The sequence below is a fragment of the Guyanagaster necrorhizus genome, assembly GCF_019112545.1.
Source record: "Guyanagaster necrorhizus MCA 3950 unplaced genomic scaffold BT62scaffold_8, whole genome shotgun sequence".
NCBI lineage: Eukaryota > Fungi > Basidiomycota > Agaricomycetes > Agaricales > Physalacriaceae > Guyanagaster > Guyanagaster necrorhizus.
The window spans coordinates 1,095,326-1,119,398 of NW_025064887.1; the positions used below are offsets into that span (position 1 = coordinate 1,095,326).

A 24,073-nucleotide genomic window follows, 5' to 3' on the forward strand; every position below is an offset into this window, starting at 1 on the left:
TATCGGCGAGACAGTTAGACAGCATGGACAAGGAGAGGCAGGTGATAGGTGGCTGCCTGGCAGCGCCGGGAAATTGGAGCCGTTCCAAGTTTTGTATGCATGATCAACAGGTCACGGTATGGAATACTGTCTGGTGAGCATAACCCCAATAAATGCGGACGAAGTTATGGCGACATCCAGGATTTATGATGATAAGTCGCCTTATCTGAGGATTGGCGTCACTATCCACGTGAGCTTTGGATTTCAGCCATGTTTTTCCTATGTGGCGCTTTCCAACTTGTAGCGGTGTCTCGAAGTTAACGTTCATTAAGGGCGCGGAATAACAGTAGGCGGTCCGAATCCCTCGTAAATTTCTTTTTAAAGAAAATGAATCATGTTTCCGGACTGGCTCAATATCACGCTGAAATTGGACATGTTGAAGTTCAGTTCCAAGATTGAATTCGTTATGAAACGCAGTCAAGTAGTGAACGATTAAAAACGTGTCAAGGATGTGCAGAACAACGTCAAGATATCAGAATGAAGGGTTGGCATTGGTCACCAAATTTTCGAAGTAGGATTGGAACCATGCCCCAGGTTCCGGGGTATCAGTGGCAGCATCGCTGCGCGATGGACATGAGCTAATAGGAAAGAGAGACACGCGGAAAACTTACGACAAGTCAAAACTAGAGTTATACCTGGAAGAGATGGTGTGCTTGTTCCGTCAGATTCACCTGGTGGCTTAACCCAGACAATAGCGTCAGTGAGTCAGAGCCTGTATCAGTGGTGGGACGTGTTCCCAGTCCAGCGCCAACGACGTTACACCAGTCGCCCAAGCATTACGAATATCTTGTTGATCGGAACATCCTTGATCAACCATAAAATGGGCGGGAAAGGAAGTGAACAGAGGAGCCAAGGGCAGTGAAGCTCGTAGAGTCCGGACGTGACAGGATCCGCAGTTGTGGCGCTGGGACGGTAATCAATTTAGGGTCTTGAGACAGATTACCAACCTAAGGGCGTTGTAATTAGAGACGTCTGTTGCTAGCCCACGAACATATTCGGGAGATCCAGCAGCGGTGTATAGGTCGTTGAAAAATCAGCTGTCGGACTCAGGTTGACGGGCCAGCCCAGCCATCCGGCGTGGCCTGCATCAAGGTACATACAGATTCCGACAGAGCTGAAGCTGTTGCATGGCGTAGGTAACTCCCTCCTAGTAACCATGTGTGAAGGCGATTCAGGCCAGAAGGATCAAAAGTGGGTATTACAGACCCTATAGGCATCTTCTGCGCCGGAGCATTTAGAAACACTTAAATTCGTGACTAGATTGGCCAACGAATCGGACTCAATGACAGCAACAACACGGACATCAGTATATTCTGTTGGCTAAGTAAAGTTCACGGATGTTTGAGCGCCGGAAAATCACGTACGAGAAGCCTCTTCAACGATTTGGTCGATGTAATTTTTGTACTTGTTCAGACCATCGTCAGCAATGCTAAACTCTCCATTCGAAGCCAATGCAGCACAGTCACGACCTGCGAGGACGTAAACGACAATCTGAACCAAGTAGTTGGCGACTTCCGATTCCTGCAAGCATTGAGCATCCGCGAGATAGGTTCCCAAATCAAATACCTTTGAGACGAGGTCGAACCAGGTAAAAGTCGAAATTTCCGCGACAACCGAGACATTTGCCGGTGATTGCAGCAGCTACAGGTTGGACTTCAGGAGCATAGCAAGGAGGCACGTGGACCTTTATGATTGATTTCAGAAGCAGCAACGAAGGAGGACACTCACCTGATTCAGTCCGTACGAAAGCTGGTAGAATGGAGAGAAGCGATGCGAGCATATAGATTTTTCCGAACATCGTGATGTCAGAAAAAGTACATTGAGTTAGCTGCTCAGCTACTAAAGCTCCAGGCAAATTATAACATGCATAATAATCATGGATGAGACGCTGCGTCGCAAAAATTCGGTATCTGTCCTACTGTAACGAGCGGGTAGACGCCTTGAAATGTCATAGTGACAGCGGGTACCGTGAAGTCATGACCGTGCCAGTTTGGACCTTCTCCCCGCCCAAAGCTAAGAATCACTATGATAGAAGGAAGATAAACGTAGTATGCTGCGGAAAGAGTTGACTCACAGAAGCTGGAATTCGCCTCTGGTCAATGGCAGAAGAAATTCGGGGCAATATCGGAAGCATTCTCACGATACAACAACTAAGAAGGTTCCCATAACATTTCACCGTCTGCTCGGAGAAATGTCATCCAGTGAACTAGAAAAAAAAGCGTCGAATACAATGCAGCCTTTGATCAGTTCTGTCCGCCTTGGTCGCAGTCCAAATTGCATTGTGGAAGAATGGTTCAACGCAGGGTCTGAAATACGGGGCAGTTGCTTACCAGAGATTGCTGTAGTCAGGGACATTAATTGGCAATCGTCAAACGTATTCGTCGAGTCGTAGAGGTCCAGCAAATCAGCGTAAAACTATTGTTACTCAACAATCGAGTTTCTCGATAGTAGCAAAAAATTAGGCGATAAATGGAGCCTACGTGTGCCTGTCCTCAGGTGGTGCAATGTTGAGTCAGACACGTCGTGTAGAGAATTCCTGGAGCCCAGACATTACGTAGATTCCTAGGCGGAATGTTATCCGTGAAATGATTCGATTGTTTCCAAGGTTTAATCTGGGCACAGCTCGCCCGTTACAATCGTGATCTTGAAACGTTAACAAGTCCTTAGATTACTATTAAATGTGAAACATACCTTGCGAAGTATAAGTTACAGATGGACGATCTGCAACCACTAACAGATTTGTAAGAGACGATGATGATCAAGTGTCAACATCATATTCCATCGCACAGGCACACCTTGTCCTTGGAACCAAGATTTAACGTCTTTGCGAGCAGTATTCTGTAAGTGGATACGATCCCCTGAGCCAATAGCATGAGGTAGCTCGTTATAAGTGAACAGCGTCATGAAACGATTGATTGCAAAATGACGTTATCCATTCAAAAACGTCTTAAATACATTTATGACCGTCTCTTCGAGCTTGGCGGAGGAGGTAGAAGCGGAAACGCGCCCCCAGCGGAGGTTTGAGATGATGACTGTGTCGTTGATCCTAGAAGATTGGTGTCTGAAGACACATGTTTGCTTCTACCTGGAATAGCAATCGTGAACGTTTCCCCTTCCTTGAGGCTGTAATCCTTTTTAGGACCAGCAGGTACATGAGGGGAGGGGATTTCTTCAACCTCGCTATGAGACGGATGGAGGGCTGCCCTGTAGCGCCTGAAGACCGGGATAAGCACTTCCGAGCAGCAACACGACCACATACTTTGAGTAATCTTGGAGGGCGACATCTGCAAGGAGATGAGAAGGCGAACACTAGCATCGCGTGACCTCTGACATACTGAAGTCAAAACTATCGGTTCTCTCGGCAAATCCAAGCCCAATGTAAGCCTTCTTTCCAGCATCCTCAATCCGAACAACAAAATATCGTGATGAATCAAGCACGGCTTCAACAGAAGGGCGATCAGGATCATATGCAGTCTTTGCGAATACTTGGAAAACAGTTAGAACCGGAGGTAGAGTCGTAACAGCGAACGTACATTCCCCTGTGAAGCTGTCAATTGTGGTACTCTAGGTGATGTTTCGACCTGCCGCACCTGTCTGGGCATCCTCAAACAGCAGGGATGCTCCAGATGACTTCTCCACGATTCTCAGACGTCCTTTCCACAAAGGATTGCTCAGATCACCCCATTCCATTGCGCGATGGCCTGCATTGACTTTCAAGGGCGGTATCTTGTATACTGAAGCCAGAGCGGTCGAGGCAGGCCCGACGAGAAGGATGCGACATTACTTACTGGATATCTCCCTTATGATGAAGAGGATGGACTCAATCTCGTCCTCGACGTCCATGGCGAAGTGAGGCGGTGGTGGTTGTGGTTAGGGTTCAAGACGTCACAAAGCTTATTATCTAATTTCATTTTGTTTATTTTTCCTCCGCTCCGGAAGGGTTAGAGCACATAGCCGGTCCTTTCCCCAAGTCGATCTCAGCGGACAGATAGCTAGCTCTTCCGAGTCCGGCTCCCATGTTGGTCCCGACTATCATCAAGGACATGTCTCAAAGAGGCGCCAGCGCACTGAAACGAACTCGACAGATAGCGTCGCACATGATGTCGACGACGACCGAGGTATGCTCCAGCTAGCTGTCGCTCTTCACGACCAGAGGATAATTTCAAAAATTTAGGATACAGTTAAATTTGAATCTCTTTCGGAGCTGCGGGCGTATACACTTAATCGGCCTGAAAAGCTCAATGCTCTCGACGAGCAAATGCTCGGTCTGCTGCGACCAAAAATCGAGGTGGATAATCTGCTCTTATGTCCTAGGATTCCGCTCACCGCTATATCTGAAGTCTTGGAGCAATTCTGATCTATGCGGAGTAATTCTGGGCAGAGGTACTGGGAGAGCGTTTTGCGCGGGTGGTGATGTTGCTAGTGAGCTAGATTTATTCTTTTCCGTTTCCTGTAGATCTGAATGAAGATCTTGTGCCGAGGCGTTGCGCAGAACGCGGCAAATCCTGAAACTAGGAAGCGCGCTATCAAGTTCTTCAAAGACGAGTACGTGGCATCGACCCTTGCCGTTGCTCTATTCCCATTCCAGTGACGTCTAGGTTTGAACTGGATTATTTGCTGGCAACTATACAAAAACCATACGTGGCTTTGATGGATGGCATCACGAGTGAGTGTCATTTTTTCGATGACTTCCCGTTCTGAAGGCGCGCGCTAGTGGGCGGTGGCGTTGGACTGTCTGCGCCGGCAACTTTCAGAATAGCCACCGAAAACACTTTGTTTGCTATGCCGGAGACTGATATCGGCTATTGCCCTGATGTTGGAGGCAGCTACTATCTTTCTAGACTTGATGGCGAAATAGGTACCTATCTCAGTTTGACTGGCGCGCGTCTAAAGGGCAGAGCGGTATTGTGAGTAGATTTTGCGGCCCGCGGCATTTTATTGAAAGCGAACGTATCAGCGAACACGGTCTGGCCACTCATTTCATTCCATCGCGTCGGATTCCCACTGTTGTTGAAGCCTTGGCTGGTGTAGAGGATGCCGATTACGACATTTCATGTGTCGATGTCAATGGAATTCTTGAGGAGAATTCCGGGGAACGTGAATCCGACGAACCATCTTCACTACTTGTTGGAGCTACACGCGTCGCTCTGGATTCCGCATTCCGTCACGATTCAGTCGAGAAGATTATAGACGACCTGACTACGTTCAAGTCCGATAAGGACGAGATGGTTTGTGGTTGGGCGTCCAAGACGTTGGAACTTCTGCAGCTCCGTAGCCCGACCAGTTTGAAGGTCGCTCTCGCGGCCATACGCCGCGGCCGCGATCTGGATCTATGGGAAGCACTCAACATGGAATTAAGAATAGCTACTGCTTATTGCGTGCGTTATGTTTGCCTCATATTATCGAGATGGAGTACATTAAAAATGTATCAGTCAGGCGCCAGTTCCGACTTCATTACTGGCATCACTGCTAAACTCATTGACAAATCCAAGGGACTACCACAGTGGTCTCCAAGCTCAGTAAAAGATGTGACGGACGATATCGTCTCGCGATTTTTCTCGGCCGAGTCTACGTTCCTTAGTCAAGCGCCCAAACTGTTTCTTCCGGAAAATGACGTAGCGACGGAGGATGGGTCTACGACAACTATGGAAGGCGTGGAAAGTGGTCAGGTTAAGAAAGGCAAGGAGGATATCGTGCCCGACGGCCAAGATCGCGATATAGGATCCCCTCCTGAATTCAGTGCTAAACCTCATGCGTACCATCGATATAGCCTTCCTACGGAGAAAGAAATCGAAGATATCATTCGGGGCAACGACATTGACTCACCAGGAACAGGATATACCATTGACGAGGTTGTAGAAAAGGTCTTTGAACACCACGATGGGAAAGTGGGAATCCGGGAGAAGGTGCTTGAGATTGTAGAGCGCAAGTGCAAGATTGTGGATAACGCTGATGGCAATTTTGTTTGGGTGAGCTGGAAGTAGACTTACATCTAGTCGATGAAGCGGATTCCTGATGAAGCTCCAATGTCACTGCTTACAATAGCTACACTCGATCTTAGCGCCACAACTTGTATTTTCGGAGTGTTTGTCTTCTTCTCATGGAGCAATTAGTAGCGAACGGTATTCACGCCGTGTGTACATGTAGATAACATTTTTAGTCATCCAAGCTGAAGCGACCGACCTTGTTTAAGCAAACGGGCTCAACGGAGAAGGAACGAACAAAAAGTGAGGAAAGAAGCCGGTGCCGTGATGTGAGAGAACGCGAGTTTCGTCTGACGCCATCTAAATAAAGTCGATGTGAGATGTGACTCAGACGGAGTACATTGACCAAGGGGAGAAAGCTGTTCACGTTGTTGTCTGAATGACTTGGATACTGTAGTACATTATCGGCTACTTAACGATACCGATAATAGATACCGTTAATGACTCAGCACTAATCCAGTCAGGATGAAATAGCACGCTCGGAGTATATTTCTGTTTATTAAACAAAAGGGCCGACAGAAGGAGAATGGTTCGTTATTTCATGACCCGCCTACCCAAGTTGCGAGGCTGCCGAATGTCGATGTCAACTACAATCGAACCGATGCGGTTATGTATGAAGCACGTGTTGAGACGAGCACAGCCACTGCTGTGGTTCTCCTCGTAAAACGGGAAGTGAGATCAGTAACGGAATTGCCCCATATCGTTTCGTGTAAATGGCTATTGGGGTAAGATGAAGGAAGGGTGGCGACCTGGAATCTTGAGATCTCAGGGTCGAGAGCCTCTCGTTCTACATACGTCCGGATCGCTCGTTTCCGATATACATAGTCGTGGATCAACGGAACAACTGGTACAGGTTGGGAAAAAATACAGCTGAAAATATGCCGTGCGACGTTTAATTATTGGTGATGTATGATGTCTCCGCTGCGCGAGGCTATATAAGCACCAAAGAAACAGCAGGTCAAACCCCATCTCAACCATGGAAAGATTACTTCATAGTTCAGCTTACCATTGCTCCACTGGCTCACCTCTCGACATCGTCTACCTCCTACCCTCTCCTTACCACCTTCTCAGGCGCGCCCTCTCACTTTTCAACTCGATGAGCAGCATCACCTCCCCTCGCAAGACCATCGACATAACCCGCTCACCCTCAGAATTCGACATCGACGATGAAACAGGCTTCATGCCTCACCAACCACTTCCCAAGCTTCCATCCAAATACGCCATATGGGAGCTAGCCTTATCCAACGCGTCCGAGGCCCTAGTCTTGGGTACAGACGATGGAGACGATGCCATGAACAAACGGCATAAGGGAGAAGCCTGGAGATCCAATATCAAATCGGTTAGTTCTTGACCGTCGAAGCATGAAACGCCGCTGATTGGAATTTTCACTAGTGGCTCGTTCTCGACGTAGTCGATCTGCAATCCGACAAGTTGTTGCTTCAGAGAGCGCATCACGTCCTCGCGTATCTACTGCACTACTTTGTGCACTCCATCCCATCTGAGGACGCGTCTGCGGTTCACGTACCCGAATCTCTCGCTGTTCCGCTTGTAGAAGTGTCCCGCCTCCTTGGAATTGCACCTGTCCTTACCTATGCCGACACGGTGCTATGGAACTGGGAACTCATAAATCCCGCGCAGCAACTCTCCATAGAGAACATGCGAGTGTTGGACGTGTTTTCAGGCACTGACGACGAGCGGTTCTTTCACTCCGTCAACTATACGGTAGAGCTTCGAGGCGTAGAAGCGTTGCACATCATAGACGAGTACAACCGGCTCCCCAATCTAGCCACGTATATCGCCACATCCAAAGTCGCTAGGGATTTGGATCGGTTGACGGGAATAATAGAAGATATCAGCGACATCATACAGTCGGTGCAGCCATTATGTGATCCGCACGTCTTCTATTGGGAGATTCGACCATGGTTTTGCGGAAGCGACGCCAGTGGTCCAGATGCAACGGGGTGGATATACGACGGTGTGCCGGACTGCCATCTTCTAGACCTGAGCGGCCCGTCGGGCGGACAAAGCGCGCTCATGCACGCGCTGGACGTTTTTCTCAACATCGACTTTTCACTACGCGAAAAGCGACTCCCAGCTCCTTCGGAACAGAACAAGGGCGGTGACGGCGGATTCATGAAGAGGATGAGACGTTATATGCCCGGACAGCACAGGGACTATTTGCTGCATCTGGCCGACACTCCGAGATCGGTGAGGGAGTTGGCGCGGAACACACCATCGCTTCGCGAGCCGTACGATGCAGCGGTCATGGCTCTAAAAAAGCTCAGAGATCTACATATGCGAATTGTCTGCCGGTACATTGTCAATATGTCACGGACGAAAAGAGAAATCCCGGCGGGTTGTCCGGTCAGCGCGATGATGGACAGGATGGACAGACAGAAGAGCCAGAATTCGGACCAGGCAGCAGTCCGAGGTACAGGTGGCAACGAGGTGTCGCGCCTCTTGAAGGCAACACGAGACGCTACCCGACGCGCCATGTTGAAGGATAACATTTAGCGGACGCCATCGGAGAATGATTGATATCTCTGATCATGGGGAGAATAAATGTCGTGATGACAAGCGACAAGTATCTAGGTTACAATGACTTTTGGGTCGTAGCTGGTAGCGATATACTAAAATTTTGTTAATAAATTTACGGTATAATTTGTGGTGATCAGGCACCAGAAAAAATTTTGGACGCACAGGTACATACAAAAAATTGATTAAACGTTCCGCTCTAGCACTTAACCGAAGCAGGGGATAGATGATAGTGTAGCTAAATTACGGTTGCTTGTCTGGTTGTTCCGTTCGTTGTCAATCGATTTTCGTGCAAGACGTCGAAATACGATATACGAGCAACGTGTCAGGTCGATGAGCAAATATGTCGAGAGAGCCTATTTGACGATGCTGTAATACTCGTTATTTTGCCACCGTCGCTGGGCGTCGAATTAGAGACATGTCGACATCTGGACTGAAGAAAAATTGCTATCACGTCAGCGAGACAGATAGATAAGTAATCGGCCAAGGTTCCAATTAGGAACATGAGGAGGATTGTCGATCCAGACGACAGTCTTCCCATGACTGTGGCGTGGGATACTACTCTGCGTGACTCGGCGCGTTTACTAGTGGTCACGCGCTTCCGTCGCCTGTCATTTTCACCACCATGTCCTTCAATCTCACTGCCAATGCTTGCTCGCACCTCACTCTGGCTGACATGGAAGATGACATTTTCCAGAGCCCAGTCACTCTTCAGGTCCTGTCTACCAAAAAAGTACCCCAATCCAAGAGCGTGCAGGCGCAGGACCGGTATCGTATCATCTTGTCAGATGGCATACACTACATCCAGGCCATGCTGGCTACCCAGCTAAACACACTGGTGGATGAAGAGACGGTGACGAAGAACACAGTGGTCATAGTTGAAAAGATGACCTGCAGTATTGTACAGGAGAGAAGGTACGCGTCTGTGTTTGCGTCGCGACATCAGTTAACACGCGTCCAGATTGATTGTTGTGCTAGAGGTCCGAGTCCTTGGCACTCCTTCAGAAAAAATTGGCAGCCCGATCTCACTCAACAAGGCTGACGATACCCCTGCCCCAGCGCAAGGAATCTCCAACGCGTCAACCAGTGAGATTTCACGCCCACAGCAGCCACAGCAAAAGCAGTCGGGGCAGCCTCAGCGGACCGGGTCTAACGGCAAATCGAATTGGCATCCTATTGAGGGTCTGAGTCCATACCAGAACACGTGGACCATCAAGGCGCGCTGCACTCATAAATCGGACATAAAGACATGGTCAAATCAGCGTGGTGAAGGAAAACTTTTCAATGTCACACTCATGGATGAAACGGGCGAGATTCGGGGTACTGCTTTCAATACTGTGGCCGATGACCTGTATTCCAAATTTGAGGAAGGAAAGGTTTACTATGTCTCCAAGGCCAGGGTCAATTTGGCTAAGAAGATGTTTTCGAACTTGGCAAACGATTATGAACTCGGATTTGAGCGCAATACCGTTGTCGAAGAGGTATGTTCTGTGGTGCTTTGTGTGATTCTGCTCTGATGCTTGTAATAGTGCCTTGAAACCACAGGTCTGCCGATGGTGAAGTACAATTTCGTACCGCTTGCCGGTCTCGAGGATATCGCAAAGGACGCCACCTGTGGTAAGTCATTTGATTTGCACAGCTTCTTCGTTAAAGTTCTGGATACATCTATCAGATGTCATTGCTATCGTGAAAGAGGTTGGTACCGTCAGTGAGATCGTATCGAAGGCGACTTCCCGGGCTGTAAGTAGGCCTATCGGTATCATCCTTTGATGTGTAGAACTCACGGATACTGTTGACAGACGAAAAAGCGAGAGTTGACTCTTGTTGATCAGTCGAACTATTCTGTTCGTCTCACCTTGTGGGGCAAACAGGCTGAGCAATATCAACATGAGAACGAACAGCCTGTCATTGCATTCAAAGGAGTCAAGGTTGGCGATTTTGGCGGTAAGGATCGCTTTCTGCAGCGGTGGAGTGAAATGGGCTAATGTCATGTCATGTCAGGACGCTCACTTTCCATGGTCAGTTCATCCATGATGTCTGTCAACCCCGATATGGAGGAAGCATTCAGTCTCCGGGGCTGGTATGATAATGAAGGCAAAGAATCGACGTTCCAGGCCCACAACAGAGGTAGTGCTGCAGGCGGTAGCGCCGGTGGTTTCAACCGCTCACAGATACGAAGCCTGCTAGAAGTCAAGGAGTCTGAAATGGGCCTGTCTGATAAAACCGAATACTTCTCCACTCGTGCGACCATCATGCACATCAAGTCCGACAACATTGCCTATCCAGCATGTCAGAATGAGGGGTGTAACAAGAAGGTTGTTGAAAATGGCAAGCAATGGCGATGTGAGAAGTGCGACCAGAACTTTGATAGCCCTTCTTACAGGTGAGGTTATTCTCGAACGCTGTCCGTCTGACTGACCGTTCTCATGATTAGATATATCATTTCCATGGCTGTGGCTGACTGGTCTGGTCAGGCATGGCTTAGTGGCTTCAATGAAGTTGGTCAAATGATCTTTGACATGTCTGCAGATGCGCTGATGGCGAAGAAGGTAGGCATCTTTTATGGGGAGTGCTCCCCCCTGCCCCCACTGATAATTCTTGTCGTTACAGAACGAGGACGATTCTCATTTCAACGCCATCATGCACCGAGTAAATGGTGCAACGTACAACTTCTCTTGTCGTGCCAAGCAAGACTCGTATAATGTATGCCTGTTCGCCATGATTTTTCTTGCTTCTGTTGACGCGGCCTTCCATATAGGACACAGTCAGAGTGAGATACGGCATCTCGCGGATCAACAAGCTGGATTACAAGGAAGAATGCAATGCCCTACTTGATCTGTTGAATACTCCTTGGGCAAGCCGGTCCGTGGCGTAAGTTGGATTTAGTTATACTCATGTGTTCCTTTGCTACGAATCTGTAATCAAATGTACTATTAGCTAGATTCGTTACATGGATTTTCATTGTTTTGTTATTGTGCGGCACTTGAGGGGAATTGATTTCATAAGTGCAGTTTTCCCGTGGTGACGGCCCGCTGTTTGGTCCAATTGTGGACGTGTGCCTCTTTCTGCCACTACTCTCAACACCGTCGGGCGCGTCTCTATCTGGTTCCGTAACTACTCCGGGATCCATACACCCTTATTCCTTACTACTCCCATTCATCTCTCGCGACAACCACAGTACTTTCCATAGTTTTGTCGCCTTTTTTCTTCAACGGACGCGACTTATTCTATCATTCAACATGGCTGCGAAGACCCCGTCGCGTTACGGACGGTCGGCTAGCCCTGGACTTACACCGGGAAGACGCGTTACGAGCCCAACGTCGTTCTCGACTTCAAGCTATTCACCTACAATCACCGGCGCGCAGAAGCTGAACGTCGTGACTCGGGTCACGATTGAGGGCAAGGCACATAGAGACAAAGATGCAGCGAACATTAAGATGTACCTCAAGGTGCGTGGCGCTGTGCTTGGCCGCTTTTTTTCTGGTTTCTGAACGCGTTTTTTTAGATGTCCATACCCTTAGACCAAGTTGAGCCCGGCACGACTATCCCATTGTTTCCTGGTACGTCTGTTCGTACCGTCTCCTATCGCGTAGAATGACAGACCACATTAGAGGAGAATATCAAGGTTTCACTATCTCAAGTGCATCCTCTCGACAACAACTCTGTCCCGTATCACTTTTCTTCCGCTGTGTCGCCGCTCTTGAATAATGCCGCTCGAGCCCTGAATCTTCCTGCGAGGTCTCCAGAATCATTCAACGAAGCGTTCAATCTATCCCCGAGCGTCATTAACGCCTCGACATCAACTGCTTCCGCTCGATCTTCAAAAGGGAATACATCGAGCGATGCTCCTGGGGTTGTGGACGAGCGGTATACCGGCAAGATTCTCGTCAGCGGGTACAATATATCCTACGTTCTCCCCAAAGCATTCCCCCAGTCCTCTGAACCTCACTCTCGGATCTCGTTTGGAAGTCGCCGCGGGTCCGTTGGTGATCGGAATCACGTCCAGTTCATGGCCGCCATTGAGCTGATGGTTCCGTACGTCTCACGACCACCGCGAGCCCCGTATTTGGTGCGTGCTCGAGTCTCAATAGGTTTCTATCTTCTGAGCCACGAGTAAGTAGCTGTCCATACCAACTCCCCGATGCCTACACAATAACATCAAGCTACGGATCTTTCCTCCCCGGGATTCCTTGGCCTCCACAGCGTCGCTCTCTGATGATGATGCGGGGTCGTGGGATCTTACGTCTGATCCCCACGTCAGTCGCCCCACGCGCACGTCCCGTACAACTTCGTACAACAACTTTGCAGACGATGAGTCCAGTGATTCCTCTGCCAGTGGCCTTCTCGAAGGTATTGGTATCCAGGGCACATTTCCTAGTGCGGAGAGGATACGAGTGAGGTAAATCATTTCAGTGCATTGATTCAGGTCTGCCACCTGACTAACGCTCTCCAAGGTGGGCGAAACCTTTGAAGAACATTGCCAATGGAGACTCAACTGGACGGTGGCAAGTCGGAACAAGAGAGGTCCAGGGTGCGATGATTTGCACTGTGAAAGGGAAAATGAAGCACCCGGACAAAGAAGGTGTTGAAGGAATCACCATGGACGTGGAATACAAGGGAACATGCAAAGGCGTCTGGTTCCCCGGCGTTGCTACTCTCTTGGGGATGGACGTTGGTCTAGTTTCGAAAGGCTCCGACGTGTCATGGGTGACAGGCTACCCTAACAATTGGCAGGTTACGGGCGGTACCGGTTTTACAGGTTTTGACGTAGGTACACCTCCGTCGACTGATGACCAACGACATGATTCCTTTGATTCCAACTCATCTCATGCTGTGCTCTCAGCAATGGCAGCCAAAGAGTCCACCAAGGCAAACTCCGCCTCTTCATCAACGTCATCACTGCTCCGCGCACCCTTACCCGTCCAAAATGTTGCTGACTATTCCTTTGAGGGATCCGCGTCTGCCATATCATCATTACCTTCAACAGGTGCGTCAATGGCGGGCCTTTCCGCGTCGGAATCAGTACCATCACCTCCACCCAGTCAAGCTATCACGTTGCACATCAACATGAACGAACTCCCCTCGCGTAACACGTTCACATTCACGATCACCGGCACCATCCTTATAACCCCCAAAACACCCGGAACGCCATCTCCTATACCATCAGGAGACGAGTCTGAATCAGATCCTGAACCTGTTCTGCTCCCTGGATTCACTGTTTTCGGTACAGATTCCGAGGTTATTTCAATTATTGTACGCAACGAGATCGATCGGGGCAGCGCCAATGTGGAGGTGTACAACTCCACGGGTGATTACCGGCGCGATGCCCAAGTACGCAAGACGGTGCTCCAGAAAGGCGGCCACACTAAGTGCGGTGATGGTGGGGGGAGGATTGCCCTGCGTAGTGTCGCGGTTAACGGCAAGCTGCCTCCCAGCCGTCCACGAACACCCAGCAACCAAGGACATCTAAATAACTCGCACTCATCTTCTCCCGCGCTGCTTATGAAAATGCTCTCTTCAATGAACCAAACCAAACGGAATATGCCTGTGATTATCCCATCCGTAACTGCAACGGTTACGCCACTTGTGCTGCGAGAGAGCTCGCGTCTCAGTGCTTACGCGGTACGGGTAAGTCTAACCGCATTGGCGGATCCGGATTCGGAGTGGTTGGAATTTGGACTAGGATCTCTGGGGCAAACATCTTCTTCGAACAGAAAACGACTGCCAAAGGTGGATCTTGCGTGCGTTAGCGTAGAAGGTGTGCCTGTAAAGTACGAAGCCACTGCTGCTGCCAAGCAGGAACAGGATGGTGACGTGCCATTCGAGCAGATGAGCGGGAAGGAGTGGATTAGCTGGGTTCGAGTACACATCGGATCGATGAACGGTGGTTCCGTTGTCGTGGACTATGTCGTAAAGGTGGATGACGACGGCGCGGGGAAGGGGAAGGGGAAAGCTCGAGAAGACGCGCAGTTCGATGTGTTTCTTCCCACGTTTGCGGTGCCGATTGGGAGGCTGGAGGTTATTGTTGAGGATGTCCCTGGTATATTTCATGTTTCCCCAGAATTCTTGTTGTGCATCGTACTGATCTTCTCACAGGACACGGGATTACCTTTTTGGATTCGAATCTTCGGTATCGTCAAGCCAGACGTCGCCTATTGCACTATTCTGGCGAGGAATTTTTCTATCCCCACCTTAGATTGATATTGGATTCCTCCCCTTCGAATAGCAGCCCCCTATCGTCCTGGTGGAAATCAGGGCTATATATGTGTTTAATATCCCTGGTCGTTTCGTGTGCCTTTTTCCTACCACTATCCTCCGAGCTCAGACGCGTTGGCCAATCCTTGGACGGCTACTCGTTTGTTCCAGGCTCCCATTGGAACGATGAACCTAGGCCTGTAATCGTGACTACCACTGTGTATTCGAATACGCGACAGTGGATCGCTGACGAGTCGGCGACTCCGGAACCATCAAGCAGTGAAGATATCTATTACGCTTCGCCCACTTCGTCTATTACCACCACCACCACCACTATCACTGCTACCGCCTCTGAAATCAAAATACCCAGGCCAGAAACACCACCGCCTCAGGCTACCTGGGAATCGACATCTTCGTCGTCTTCCCAAGGCCTACAACTTGACTACGACTGGGCATCCTGGCAAACCCTTCTAGCGATGTCTTGGGGGGATCTACATCCTCTTCGAGATAAGCTTGTAGAAAGCCTAGAGTCTCTCTGGCAGATCTTCAGGAAGGCGTATCACTATCCTTTACCACCTCCATGACACTTTTTATTCTCAGCTCTCGATGTGTTGTTATGTTTATAATGTGATTTATGTAGAATGTACTGAGGCCTAATATAACGATTTTCTTGGGATAGTATTTATATATAATGGCAGTTTTGTTTATATCCTCTTCAGCCGTCTACTACAGACTTCCTCGCGTAAGCGTGTTTTCTCTGGCAACATTTTCTGTCACACCTGATCAATATTCTTCTCAAATATTGTCATTGCCGAGCTGATGTGTTATCTCACGTCCTCTTCGCCGTGTAAAATTTCGCAAGAGCGCATCGAGTTGCTGCCGGAGATCAAATTCCTGTTCCAAAACTTGTCAACCGATTGCAACATCAATTTTCGTGTTCGAACGGACAGGTCAAACCAGACAGTTTTTGTGTTCGAGTGAACAACATTCAACGTTCAACGGCAGAGCAGACTTGGGTACAGCTTCCTATACTAGAGATCGTGCGATCTAATCTCGCTTGCAAAGGTTATCCGTTCTAGCCAGAACTTGGTAATCGAGAGGCGACGCGCGCTTAGTGTGAGAATCGAAAGGTGCAGCATCAATAGCAATGCGAATACAGCTTTCTTTCTGCATCACATTTACACTCTTCCATACAGCTTCTCATGTCTAGTCCACGGGAAGACGATGAAGCATCATGGAACAAGTCGGAAGAGAAGATAGAACCCATTGAGGACTCAAAATATTTGCGATGGTGGAGGAAATGTAGATGAGGCTGGTAAGGACTTGGACAAGGAAGAACGGGAGAAGGAGCTAATCGATGAGGCGAGTATACACAATGCTGTTAAGCCTTCGAATCTCGCGAAATCCTCCAAGGCGAAGAAGTCTTTCGGGATGCACAGAACGCGACTACAGCGAGGAGAGGTATCATATCATCATTACATTCATAGCGGATATCTATGGATTTTGTTAGTCAATGACCCATCTAACTACGAAGACAGGTTCCCCGAAGATCCCATGTATGCAGAGACAGCGCGAAGGGGAAAAGGAGAACGCGATACACGATGCGAACATGGTCGAAGAATCTCGGGATAATGTCGATGTTCCCCTAGTTTTTGTGAGTGAACGTCTATTGTCTCTTCTGTTGCCGAGAGTCGCTGTAGGCTGGTCTTTTCTCGGCAGTCGTCACGACCTTCGTTGTCCAAACGATCCAGAGCCTGAAAGCTGATTATGCTCAGATCTCGGCGTCTCTTCTCTTCGAATTGGTGCTCCTTCAGCGTGCCATCGCCAATGGCTCCACCGTTGACACAGTCCCGGCCTCTTCGCTCAACCCTCAGACTGTATTTGTATCCACTGCTATCGATGTCTGGGTGAATGGCTTGTATTTCACGAGACTATTTCTCAGCCTGACAACTGCATTGGTCGCCGTTCTCGTGAAACAATGGCTGCATCATTACGTTGGCCTTCCCTCTGGAACTCCGCGTAATCGATGCTTCGTTCGACAATACAGATATCTGGGATTCCAGGATCATCGTTGGCCTGCTACCCGTTCTCATGCATCCGGCTTTAGCGCTATTCTTCATTGGATTGTCATTGTTCCTTCATCCCCTTCGAACTGCTCTTTCATGGGCTATTTGCACGGGAATTGTAATGCTAACTGCGGCATATACGATCGTGACCATTCTTCCTATGTGTTTCCCGCGATGTCTATACCGCACCCTGCTCTGCGATCTCACCTATCCTCCATATGTTTACATCACCTCCTTATTTCAGAAGTACTACAATCGACTGCTTCAGCTCTTGAAACACACACTTAAGAAGAAATTGGTGCCAGTGGATCATGGCAAGGTGAAGCCAAACTCCTTGAAGTAGCGCGAGCTTGATGTGGTGGAGAAGGCATCAATTCGATTATCGGTCGAAGCGCTGCATTGGCTGTTATCCGTCTCGTCAAACCCTGCGGTTCAAAACATCGTTGTTGAATCCATAGGCGGGTTGCCCATGGAATGTCTAGCAGAAGCGGATGACATTTTCCGTGGCAATCCATCAATTGTTGATGTTGCATAGGAATCTACTGTTGTCGCTGACTGGAGATAACAAGACTGAGATAGCGAAGGTACCATCGGGCATGGAACGTAAACTTGAGCATCTTCTTCGCTCTAGCATGGTCATTTCTGAGGCGGAGCGTACGTGGTTGAACATAGAGGCGTTGAAAGCAGGTTATTTAGCGCAGCGGTGAGTGCCAGGACTGGAGATGAAGGTCAAGAGCTAGTGGTATTTTGACAGGTATACTACGCACCTGGAGACGAAGGTCAAGAGCTGAAGAGCTGACCTTTGATCCCCAGTGCGTGCTAAGCTACGATTACATAATGTACGTAGACTAGTCGAAGGTCGTTTCTCAACAAGAGGTTCCAGACCAACTGGGCCGAAATGAGTTAGGTGCTACTGTCGTTCCCCAGGTTCCAAAGTTGTCTTATTTTCCTTGGAAGCTGTGTACGCCCAGTGTGTTTCTCTGCAATACCCTTTGCCTCCAGACCTCAGCGAAGTTTCCTCCCCTCGTCTGGGCGAACCTCGTGCAGGATGCAACAGCCGATTGTGACCCCGACCTCTTTGATAGTCACAACAAATTCTCACTCAACCTTTGTTCAGCCGTGACTAGTCTCCTTGACCAAAATACGCCAAAGCAGCAACTATTTGCCTCACCACTTGTTGTTGACTTTCAACAGGCGGTCGGGTGCTTTCCCGAGAAGGCGGTCAACTATTTGGTGTATTGACTCTCGCCATTCGATCTGTTTCATTACGAGCACATTGAGTGTCGAGTGTTGGCAGCTTCTACCCATCTCATCATCCAGAGGCTTTCACAATTAGTGGCAAGTACAGACGTTTCTGACAGCCCAGAAACCCACTTTCTGAACTCGGTGTTCCTCACATTGAATAAATGGAATCGCTTACCAGGAGTGGATGAATTTGTTCAGAAGCTACTTGAGTCGGTTATTATGAACTCTCCCATTTTCAGCCAGGATCCAACCGATTCAAAGTATGATAATTGCTGTCATTGGGTCCTAGACTCGCCTGTCCTTCATTTGCTCATCCCTTGACTTCTTGGCGCGGTGTCTACAATCACACTTTAGGCCTACATATGCTCTATTTTATGAACGACCATGTCTAACGTTCCTTGCGACGCAGCCGGTCTCTTTATTGTCGGCATTGTTTTTCCGTGCATATGTCTTTGGCATTACCGATTCCTGACGATCTTCACAAGCCTGAAAATCTCTTTTTTGTGTCTTCTACCTTGGCCATGCTAACTTATCATTCGGTAGTTGCCTCCTTCGCTTTCTCCTGACGTTACTAAAGACCCTTTTTAGCCAGCTTCACCGCAACCTAAGCCTCGGTTAGATCGCATAGGTCAGCTTTTACCTTGGCGTCGACTGCAACAACAGGATAGACAACTTCGATTGACCAAAGGTGTTTAGTTGGTATCACTAAGATATTTACCCTAGCACTATCTTAGGCTTCAATTTTAAGCCTGTGTTTGTTTCAAAAATCTACAGCCTTGCTACAAGCAGACCGTCATCCAAAATAGATGCGTCTTTCTACTGCACAGATAACATTTCTTGCATATAAGTTCCGAACAGTACGAAATAACGGAACTGAATTTCCTAACTTACAATATAACTCCCATCATTTGCTGCAACCTGAAGACCGCCAAATGGAAGTCTCCACTAGTGAACAGCAAAGAAAAGAGAGGCCCACCCAGCCAGAGTGGCCAAAGTGGGACAGGAAAATATTTCGACGGTGCATAAGCCTGAGCCTATACAAGCCGCAGACACCCTCTGCGGACAGGGTCGCCGTGCTATGGAGGATCTCCACGGCCCACGAACCCGGGTACGTGAAGGGGCTTGTGCCATCAAGGTAAGTATGAGATGTTCAGTTGCTCGCGCTTGCCCTTTATACCTCTAGCATTGCGCACGGACCATCTAGTCATGTGAAGCCACTCTCGGAGTGCTCACTCAGCCACTCAGGCTTGCGGTTTGTTTCATTTTAAAATGAAAACAAGCCTACTGCAGAATGTATGAATAAAAAAATTAAATTGAACCCACCAAACACTTATCTTTTTTATCACTCTATTGCTATATCCATGCGCATGGATAATAGTTATTGAAAAAAACGTGTATACGAAAGTATGAAGGGATTCAAATGCCAAGGTGCTCTAACAAAGGTCCTAATGCCGCAGGCAGGTATACCATATTTTCAAAATAACTACGATCTCCAAACCTAGTTTCGACCGATGAGTTATAACCCACTCGATTAGTCTGCGAAGAAATTAATATACAAGGAACAGGATGGTTGAGACACAGACATATTGACTCTTTGTCCAGCTTGACATGAATTGATGCATGGCTCCCGGACTTCACACACACACACACATTCCTGGTACTACGCGTCAGGCTCCGTCTTACCTTCTTAATTAGTATCTTCTTACCGGGTACAGCAGATTCTATGAACGATCCCCGTTTATAGGCTTCGAAACAACGACGAGTATTTCTACCTGGTGTTGGTGTTAAAATGGGCCCCACATGTACTTCTCCGAGACTTGAGCTAGATTTATAGCATGATGAAACCATCAAGTAAGTTGGTAATGGTCATATGCTTGATATTGATCTACGTCCCACATCTCGCCGACACGATACGTACTCGGCATTCAGTCAGCATAAAGCGGACGATCAACGATAGACAAGTTTCTATTCACCACCGAAATGGCTTCAGCTCCATTCACTGTCTATCGCATGGCCGTATGCTTGTACAATGGCGTCACATCGCTCGACTACCAAGGACCCGTCGAGCTTCTGGCGCTTCGAAGCACCCCGATTCGCAAGATGTTCCCAGACTTGCTCGGTGCGAACGAAACCAACTGCGCCATCGATGCGACATACCTTGCCAACACCCTCGATCCCATCGTTCCTCTAGCCGGCCCCAAGGTCTTGCCCGACCAGACTTATGATGATGCCAAAGAGCAGTTTGACATTATTTTCATTCCTGGGGGTGCGTGTTCAGTTCGCAAAGGCGTGGACCAACAATTCAAGTTGCACGATTCCTGGCAGGAATAATCGGCAATGGCAAGACAGAACACAGCCTGATGAACTTCCTGAAGAGACAAGGGCCGCATGTCAAGTATATTCTGGCAGTTTGCACTGGGTCGTGGATCCTCTCTAGCACAGGGCTTTTGGACGGAAAGCGTGCTACATCGAACAAGGCCATGTTCAAGGCCATCCAGGTGGGTTCTCGGATGTAACGCCTGCCCAGTTTCGATGAAACCGTCGTCTCCATAGGAAGACACCAAAGATCTCCCGATAACATGGATCGCCAAGGCTCGATGGGTCGCTACAGAAGACAAGAAAATCTGGTCGAGCTCAGGTATCACCGCCGGTAAGGATCCGTCGTAATCAAAGGGGGTACTGCAGTCCTGATGTCGCGACAGGAACGGACCTGGCGTACGCATTTCTGGAGCATATCACTGGTAAGGGACCTGCGGAAGCTTCTGCAGGGTTGTTGGAGATGATGGTCAAGGGGGAGGGAGACGATCCGTTCGCAGCCAAGTATGGATTAGTCTGAAGGGTCGCATCCTTTGTATAAATAACTGTACTTACAGTAAATTTTACTGATATCCTGCAAGCTACCACCAGGTCGGACATTGAGCAAACATACTGAATTGTCAAAAAATCAACATCAACATCGATATCGATGCCTTGCTACTCGCTCGAACATCCAACGTGAATGCCCAACAGGTGCTCCGCTTCTCTTCCTACTGGGGACTGGTAATCGACGACGTTCTTCTGATGGACGCGAATCATGTATAGCATAAGGATAAATAGGTGAACATGCTGCAGAAAAAGGTGATCAGCTGCCTACAGCAAGAAGCCAGTTGATAGTATCTATATGTTGTCAGCCAATCACAGCAAACCACCTCCTGCTTTCTCTGCGTCCTGGTATCCTACTCGTGGTTCTACGTTGACGTTGCCTGCCCTTCTTCCTAATTATTTTCTCGGGTCTTGTGTGAACTTACTGGTTATCCTTGACCATGGCGTGCTTCTCGGCTATTATTGGCCCAGGAGACTTGGCCGTACACTATATCCCAGTGGTGCGCATTCTCATTCTCTATATAAATTTCCTGCTGCTTATTATCTGCTTGTCAGTGGTCTCATCGAGAATGCATATTGGTTTCTTAGCATTTTGATAGTTTTACTGGACGCAAAATATCATGCTGCTAATTGCCGAGACGTTCATTGATTGTGGAGACGAGAAGTCCCGCTGTCCCAACGTACTCGCGTGAGATATATATACCACCAAAGTAAAGATTACCGTCCTTTCCCACCTCGCCATGAGTACAAGCTCTACTCATTCAGAAGCCAACGGTTCAGTCCTCTTGAGTCCATCCCTGTCGTTCAGCAGCTCCAAGGTTTTCGATGTCAATAGACTCTTTCCCGAGGAAAAGCCTGGATGGAGGGGGTATGTATTTACTCCACCATCAGATACGATATACTGATATCATTCCAGATATGTCGAGTGGGAGAAGTACCCCAACCGCAAAGCCGTCGCGTCGCACATACTCGAAGCTCACCAGTCCGAATTCACGCAGATTCCAGGTATTAGCGTCAATGCCACATCTAAACTGCAGAACTAACACCGTTTACAGAATTTCAGTTTGTCCCCCTTCCTAAAACCAATCCCATCTTGATCGGATACCGCTGGAAGGAGTATCATGAACTCTTGGGTTTGAAGAACATCGTGGACTTTAGCTGGGAGACCGTGCTCAAGGAGAAGCCTGACATTATCCACTTGTTGGATTTTCCGTACAATGGAGAGACGCGACGCGATCAGCTGCTTTCTGGAAAGATTACCGATAACAAGTGGCATTTGTAAGTGTTTTCGTCTTTGCGCTCTTCCTTCAAACCTGATATATGGGCCAGTATTCGAAACCATGGAGGCATTCCGGATATTGATGAAGACGCGTTCGAGCTGGAGATTGGTGGGTTCGTCAACAACCCCGTCAAACTGAGCATGAAGGATATCAAGGATCCATCCAAATTTCCGTGCGCACGTAATATTACGAATGATCTATCCTTCTAAATCCTTCCTTTAGACAGACCGAAGTGATCGTAACATTGCAATGCAGTGGAACGGTAACCATACTCCAATTACCGTTGACAGAGTCTAACACCGATCTCTAGCGCCGAATCGAACAGATTAATCAGTATCCGGGAGATGGAGACGAGCTCATTAACGCACCATGGGGTAAGTTTCTAGCTTTCTAGTTTTGTTCTGTCTCTAATGGTTTCTGGTCCAGGTGAGGGCGCCATGTTGGTTTTCTAGACTTCCCATACGGTCGCATTCGTTGATTTTTTCCCCTAGCGGGACTGCTGTATATCGTGGCGTACCATTGAAGAAAATCTTGAAAAAGGCCTGCGGTGGTGTCCTACCCGAGTGTCAACATCTCGAATTCATCGGCGCCGATACGTATTTCAAGTACGTGCATTCCTTTTAACGATTACACTGTATCCACCTTTCAACAGGAAGAATAACGTGTTCAACTACGCTGTCTCAGTTCCGTGGAAAAAGGTCCGGCAGAATGAAGAAGTACTCTTAGCTTGGGAGATGAACGGCGAGCCGCTACCCAAGTCTCATGGTTTCCCCCTTCGCCTTGTCGTCACAGGTTATATTGGCGCTCGGAGTTGCAAGTGGGTGTACAAGATCAATGCTCTCGCCGAACCTAGCATGGGCCCCGTCCAAAGGCAAGAGTATCTATACTACACTGCGCAAGTAAGAATCCTACTCGACTTCCTTTGGCGGATGCTAACCCGTTCGGTAGATTGGAAAACAGAACGCGAAATACTCGAATGGATTCTCTATCCAGCAGATGCCTGTGTCGTATGTGAATCACTCGGGCAGTGATATTATTAATCCGACATTCATATTATAGAAGCGCTATTATCACCCCGCAAGACAAAGAAGTCATTGTTCATGACGGCTCGATAACTTTACGAGGCTGGGCTTATAGTGGAGGAGGGAACTGGGTGGAAAGGGTCGAGGTCTCTCCTGATGGGTCAGCCTTTTTTTTTTTTACTTATGCGTAGTCTGTCGAGTCTGATGTTTTCTCACCATCAGCGGAAGCGTATGGTACGCCGTCGACCCAGATGACATGACCGAGAAGGCGCGTTATTTATTCCCTGAACCTGCACTATCTTTTCTGAAATGGTAGTTTTAGCACTACCACGCCTGGCGATTGTGGAAGATTGATATCCCTGTCGAAGCTGAGGGGTGGTTGGAGTTCTGTGTCAGGGCTTGGGACTCTTCCAATAACACGGAGCCGACCTTTGTTCGCTCCGCATGGAAGTAGGTTATTCTATTTGGGAGTGGCCCCTGTTTTTCGCTAACAAACGATCATAGTTGGGATCTCCATGTTACGTCTTCGTGCCATCGCATCAAGCTGTATAGCGTTAATAAGAAGCGCCTGGCTACGATGAAGAGAATAAAGGAGCTTGAAGCTAGAGGCGAAGGCATTGTTCCGCTGTCTAAGCCTGTTGAGTTTGCGCTGGAAGATGAAGGGGAGTATCTTGCAGCTTGTAGGAAGTACCCCCGGGAGCCTTTGAGCTGAAGAGCTAAAATTCCAACGTTGGGCACCAGTCATCTACAATTCAAGGTGTACTCTATATACTTGAAAAATGAAAACCTTATTTCCAGGCCTATGCAACTCAGTGACCGGCCAGTACTGAAATGTGAATGTAAGA

At 48.4% G+C, this 24,073-nt stretch overlaps 9 protein-coding genes across 9 annotated transcripts; 7 read left to right on the forward strand and 2 right to left on the reverse strand.

Annotated features, from left to right (window-relative positions):
* Nucleotides 1-795: 795 nt before the first annotated feature.
* BT62DRAFT_1004015 (uncharacterized protein) lies at nt 796-1,837 on the reverse strand (the record flags this gene model as incomplete). Its single annotated transcript, XM_043176995.1, has 5 exons — nt 796-943; nt 1,140-1,186; nt 1,246-1,352; nt 1,404-1,680; nt 1,784-1,837. The coding sequence occupies 5 exons, from the start codon at nt 1,835-1,837 to the stop codon at nt 796-798; spliced, it is 633 nt and encodes a 210-aa protein (XP_043041719.1).
* A 1,159-nt stretch (nt 1,838-2,996) lies between these two features.
* BT62DRAFT_979928 (adaptin ear-binding coat-associated protein 1 NECAP-1) lies at nt 2,997-3,882 on the reverse strand (the record flags this gene model as incomplete). The annotated part of the gene is made up of 5 exons (XM_043189477.1): nt 2,997-3,252; nt 3,299-3,323; nt 3,375-3,524; nt 3,630-3,773; nt 3,828-3,882. The coding sequence occupies 5 exons, from the start codon at nt 3,880-3,882 to the stop codon at nt 2,997-2,999; spliced, it is 630 nt and encodes a 209-aa protein (XP_043041720.1).
* Nucleotides 3,883-3,941: 59 nt separating this feature from the next.
* On the forward strand, nt 3,942-6,241 carry BT62DRAFT_759671 (3-hydroxyisobutyryl-coenzyme A hydrolase). The gene is made up of 8 exons (XM_043182173.1): nt 3,942-4,157; nt 4,214-4,327; nt 4,380-4,461; nt 4,521-4,584; nt 4,638-4,705; nt 4,754-4,946; nt 4,997-5,417; nt 5,472-6,241. Exons 1-8 carry the CDS (start codon nt 4,056-4,058, stop codon nt 6,021-6,023), a joined length of 1,596 nt encoding a protein of 531 aa, XP_043041721.1. The 5' UTR covers nt 3,942-4,055; the 3' UTR covers nt 6,024-6,241.
* An 878-nt stretch (nt 6,242-7,119) lies between these two features.
* BT62DRAFT_891215 (Indoleamine 2,3-dioxygenase) lies at nt 7,120-8,537 on the forward strand (the record flags this gene model as incomplete). The annotated part of the gene is made up of 2 exons (XM_043183060.1): nt 7,120-7,362; nt 7,416-8,537. 2 exons carry the CDS (start codon nt 7,120-7,122, stop codon nt 8,535-8,537), a joined length of 1,365 nt encoding a protein of 454 aa, XP_043041722.1.
* Nucleotides 8,538-9,163: 626 nt separating this feature from the next.
* BT62DRAFT_947207 (replication factor-a protein) lies at nt 9,164-11,529 on the forward strand. Its single transcript, XM_043188017.1, has 9 exons — nt 9,164-9,473; nt 9,520-10,039; nt 10,088-10,175; nt 10,231-10,298; nt 10,358-10,502; nt 10,560-10,941; nt 10,993-11,107; nt 11,169-11,261; nt 11,317-11,529. Exons 1-9 carry the CDS (start codon nt 9,184-9,186, stop codon nt 11,431-11,433), a joined length of 1,818 nt encoding a protein of 605 aa, XP_043041723.1. The 5' UTR covers nt 9,164-9,183; the 3' UTR covers nt 11,434-11,529.
* A 90-nt stretch (nt 11,530-11,619) lies between these two features.
* On the forward strand, nt 11,620-15,437 carry BT62DRAFT_966126 (uncharacterized protein). Its single transcript, XM_043188802.1, has 6 exons — nt 11,620-12,007; nt 12,064-12,118; nt 12,170-12,627; nt 12,680-12,957; nt 13,013-14,598; nt 14,655-15,437. The coding sequence occupies exons 1-6, from the start codon at nt 11,798-11,800 to the stop codon at nt 15,335-15,337; spliced, it is 3,270 nt and encodes a 1,089-aa protein (XP_043041724.1). The 5' UTR covers nt 11,620-11,797; the 3' UTR covers nt 15,338-15,437.
* A 555-nt stretch (nt 15,438-15,992) lies between these two features.
* Nucleotides 15,993-17,209, forward strand: BT62DRAFT_759911 (uncharacterized protein). The gene is made up of 3 exons (XM_043182174.1): nt 15,993-16,115; nt 16,292-16,407; nt 16,454-17,209. The coding sequence occupies exons 2-3, from the start codon at nt 16,312-16,314 to the stop codon at nt 17,105-17,107; spliced, it is 750 nt and encodes a 249-aa protein (XP_043041725.1). The 5' UTR covers nt 15,993-16,115; nt 16,292-16,311; the 3' UTR covers nt 17,108-17,209.
* Nucleotides 17,210-20,044: 2,835 nt separating this feature from the next.
* On the forward strand, nt 20,045-20,900 carry BT62DRAFT_890396 (class I glutamine amidotransferase-like protein; the record flags this gene model as incomplete). Its single annotated transcript, XM_043183023.1, has 4 exons — nt 20,045-20,353; nt 20,410-20,562; nt 20,618-20,714; nt 20,767-20,900. The coding sequence occupies 4 exons, from the start codon at nt 20,045-20,047 to the stop codon at nt 20,898-20,900; spliced, it is 693 nt and encodes a 230-aa protein (XP_043041726.1).
* A 381-nt stretch (nt 20,901-21,281) lies between these two features.
* Nucleotides 21,282-24,060, forward strand: BT62DRAFT_760034 (molybdopterin binding oxidoreductase). Its single transcript, XM_043182175.1, has 15 exons — nt 21,282-21,426; nt 21,482-21,794; nt 21,843-21,931; nt 21,982-22,204; nt 22,256-22,378; nt 22,429-22,468; nt 22,517-22,580; nt 22,633-22,645; nt 22,698-22,811; nt 22,859-23,105; nt 23,155-23,213; nt 23,266-23,388; nt 23,451-23,496; nt 23,551-23,678; nt 23,733-24,060. Exons 2-15 carry the CDS (start codon nt 21,667-21,669, stop codon nt 23,938-23,940), a joined length of 1,605 nt encoding a protein of 534 aa, XP_043041727.1. The 5' UTR covers nt 21,282-21,426; nt 21,482-21,666; the 3' UTR covers nt 23,941-24,060.
* Nucleotides 24,061-24,073: the final 13 nt, after the last annotated feature.

Excerpts from the sequence above, each read along its gene's own strand:
- BT62DRAFT_759671 (XM_043182173.1), top strand. The coding sequence starts at position 4,056 with ATGTTGGTCCCGACTATCATCAAGGACATGTCTCAAAGAGGCGCCAGC. Across the intron at positions 4,706-4,753 it reads TTTGATGGATGGCATCACGA|TGGGCGGTGGCGTTGGACTG; the intron begins GTGAGTGTCATT and ends GGCGCGCGCTAG. Across the intron at positions 4,947-4,996 it reads CTAAAGGGCAGAGCGGTATT|CGAACACGGTCTGGCCACTC; the intron begins GTGAGTAGATTT and ends CGAACGTATCAG.
- BT62DRAFT_947207 (XM_043188017.1), top strand. The coding sequence starts at position 9,184 with ATGTCCTTCAATCTCACTGCCAATGCTTGCTCGCACCTCACTCTGGCT. Across the intron at positions 10,299-10,357 it reads CGAAGGCGACTTCCCGGGCT|ACGAAAAAGCGAGAGTTGAC; the intron begins GTAAGTAGGCCT and ends TACTGTTGACAG. Across the intron at positions 10,942-10,992 it reads TTTGATAGCCCTTCTTACAG|ATATATCATTTCCATGGCTG; the intron begins GTGAGGTTATTC and ends TCTCATGATTAG.
- BT62DRAFT_966126 (XM_043188802.1), top strand. The coding sequence starts at position 11,798 with ATGGCTGCGAAGACCCCGTCGCGTTACGGACGGTCGGCTAGCCCTGGA. Across the intron at positions 12,008-12,063 it reads ACATTAAGATGTACCTCAAG|ATGTCCATACCCTTAGACCA; the intron begins GTGCGTGGCGCT and ends GCGTTTTTTTAG. Across the intron at positions 12,119-12,169 it reads GACTATCCCATTGTTTCCTG|AGGAGAATATCAAGGTTTCA; the intron begins GTACGTCTGTTC and ends AGACCACATTAG.
- BT62DRAFT_759911 (XM_043182174.1), top strand. The coding sequence starts at position 16,312 with ATGCAGAGACAGCGCGAAGGGGAAAAGGAGAACGCGATACACGATGCG. Across the intron at positions 16,408-16,453 it reads TCGATGTTCCCCTAGTTTTT|GCTGGTCTTTTCTCGGCAGT; the intron begins GTGAGTGAACGT and ends GAGTCGCTGTAG.
- BT62DRAFT_760034 (XM_043182175.1), top strand. The coding sequence starts at position 21,667 with ATGAGTACAAGCTCTACTCATTCAGAAGCCAACGGTTCAGTCCTCTTG. Across the intron at positions 22,379-22,428 it reads AAGGATCCATCCAAATTTCC|ACAGACCGAAGTGATCGTAA; the intron begins GTGCGCACGTAA and ends TCCTTCCTTTAG. Across the intron at positions 23,497-23,550 it reads CAGATGACATGACCGAGAAG|CACTACCACGCCTGGCGATT; the intron begins GCGCGTTATTTA and ends TGGTAGTTTTAG.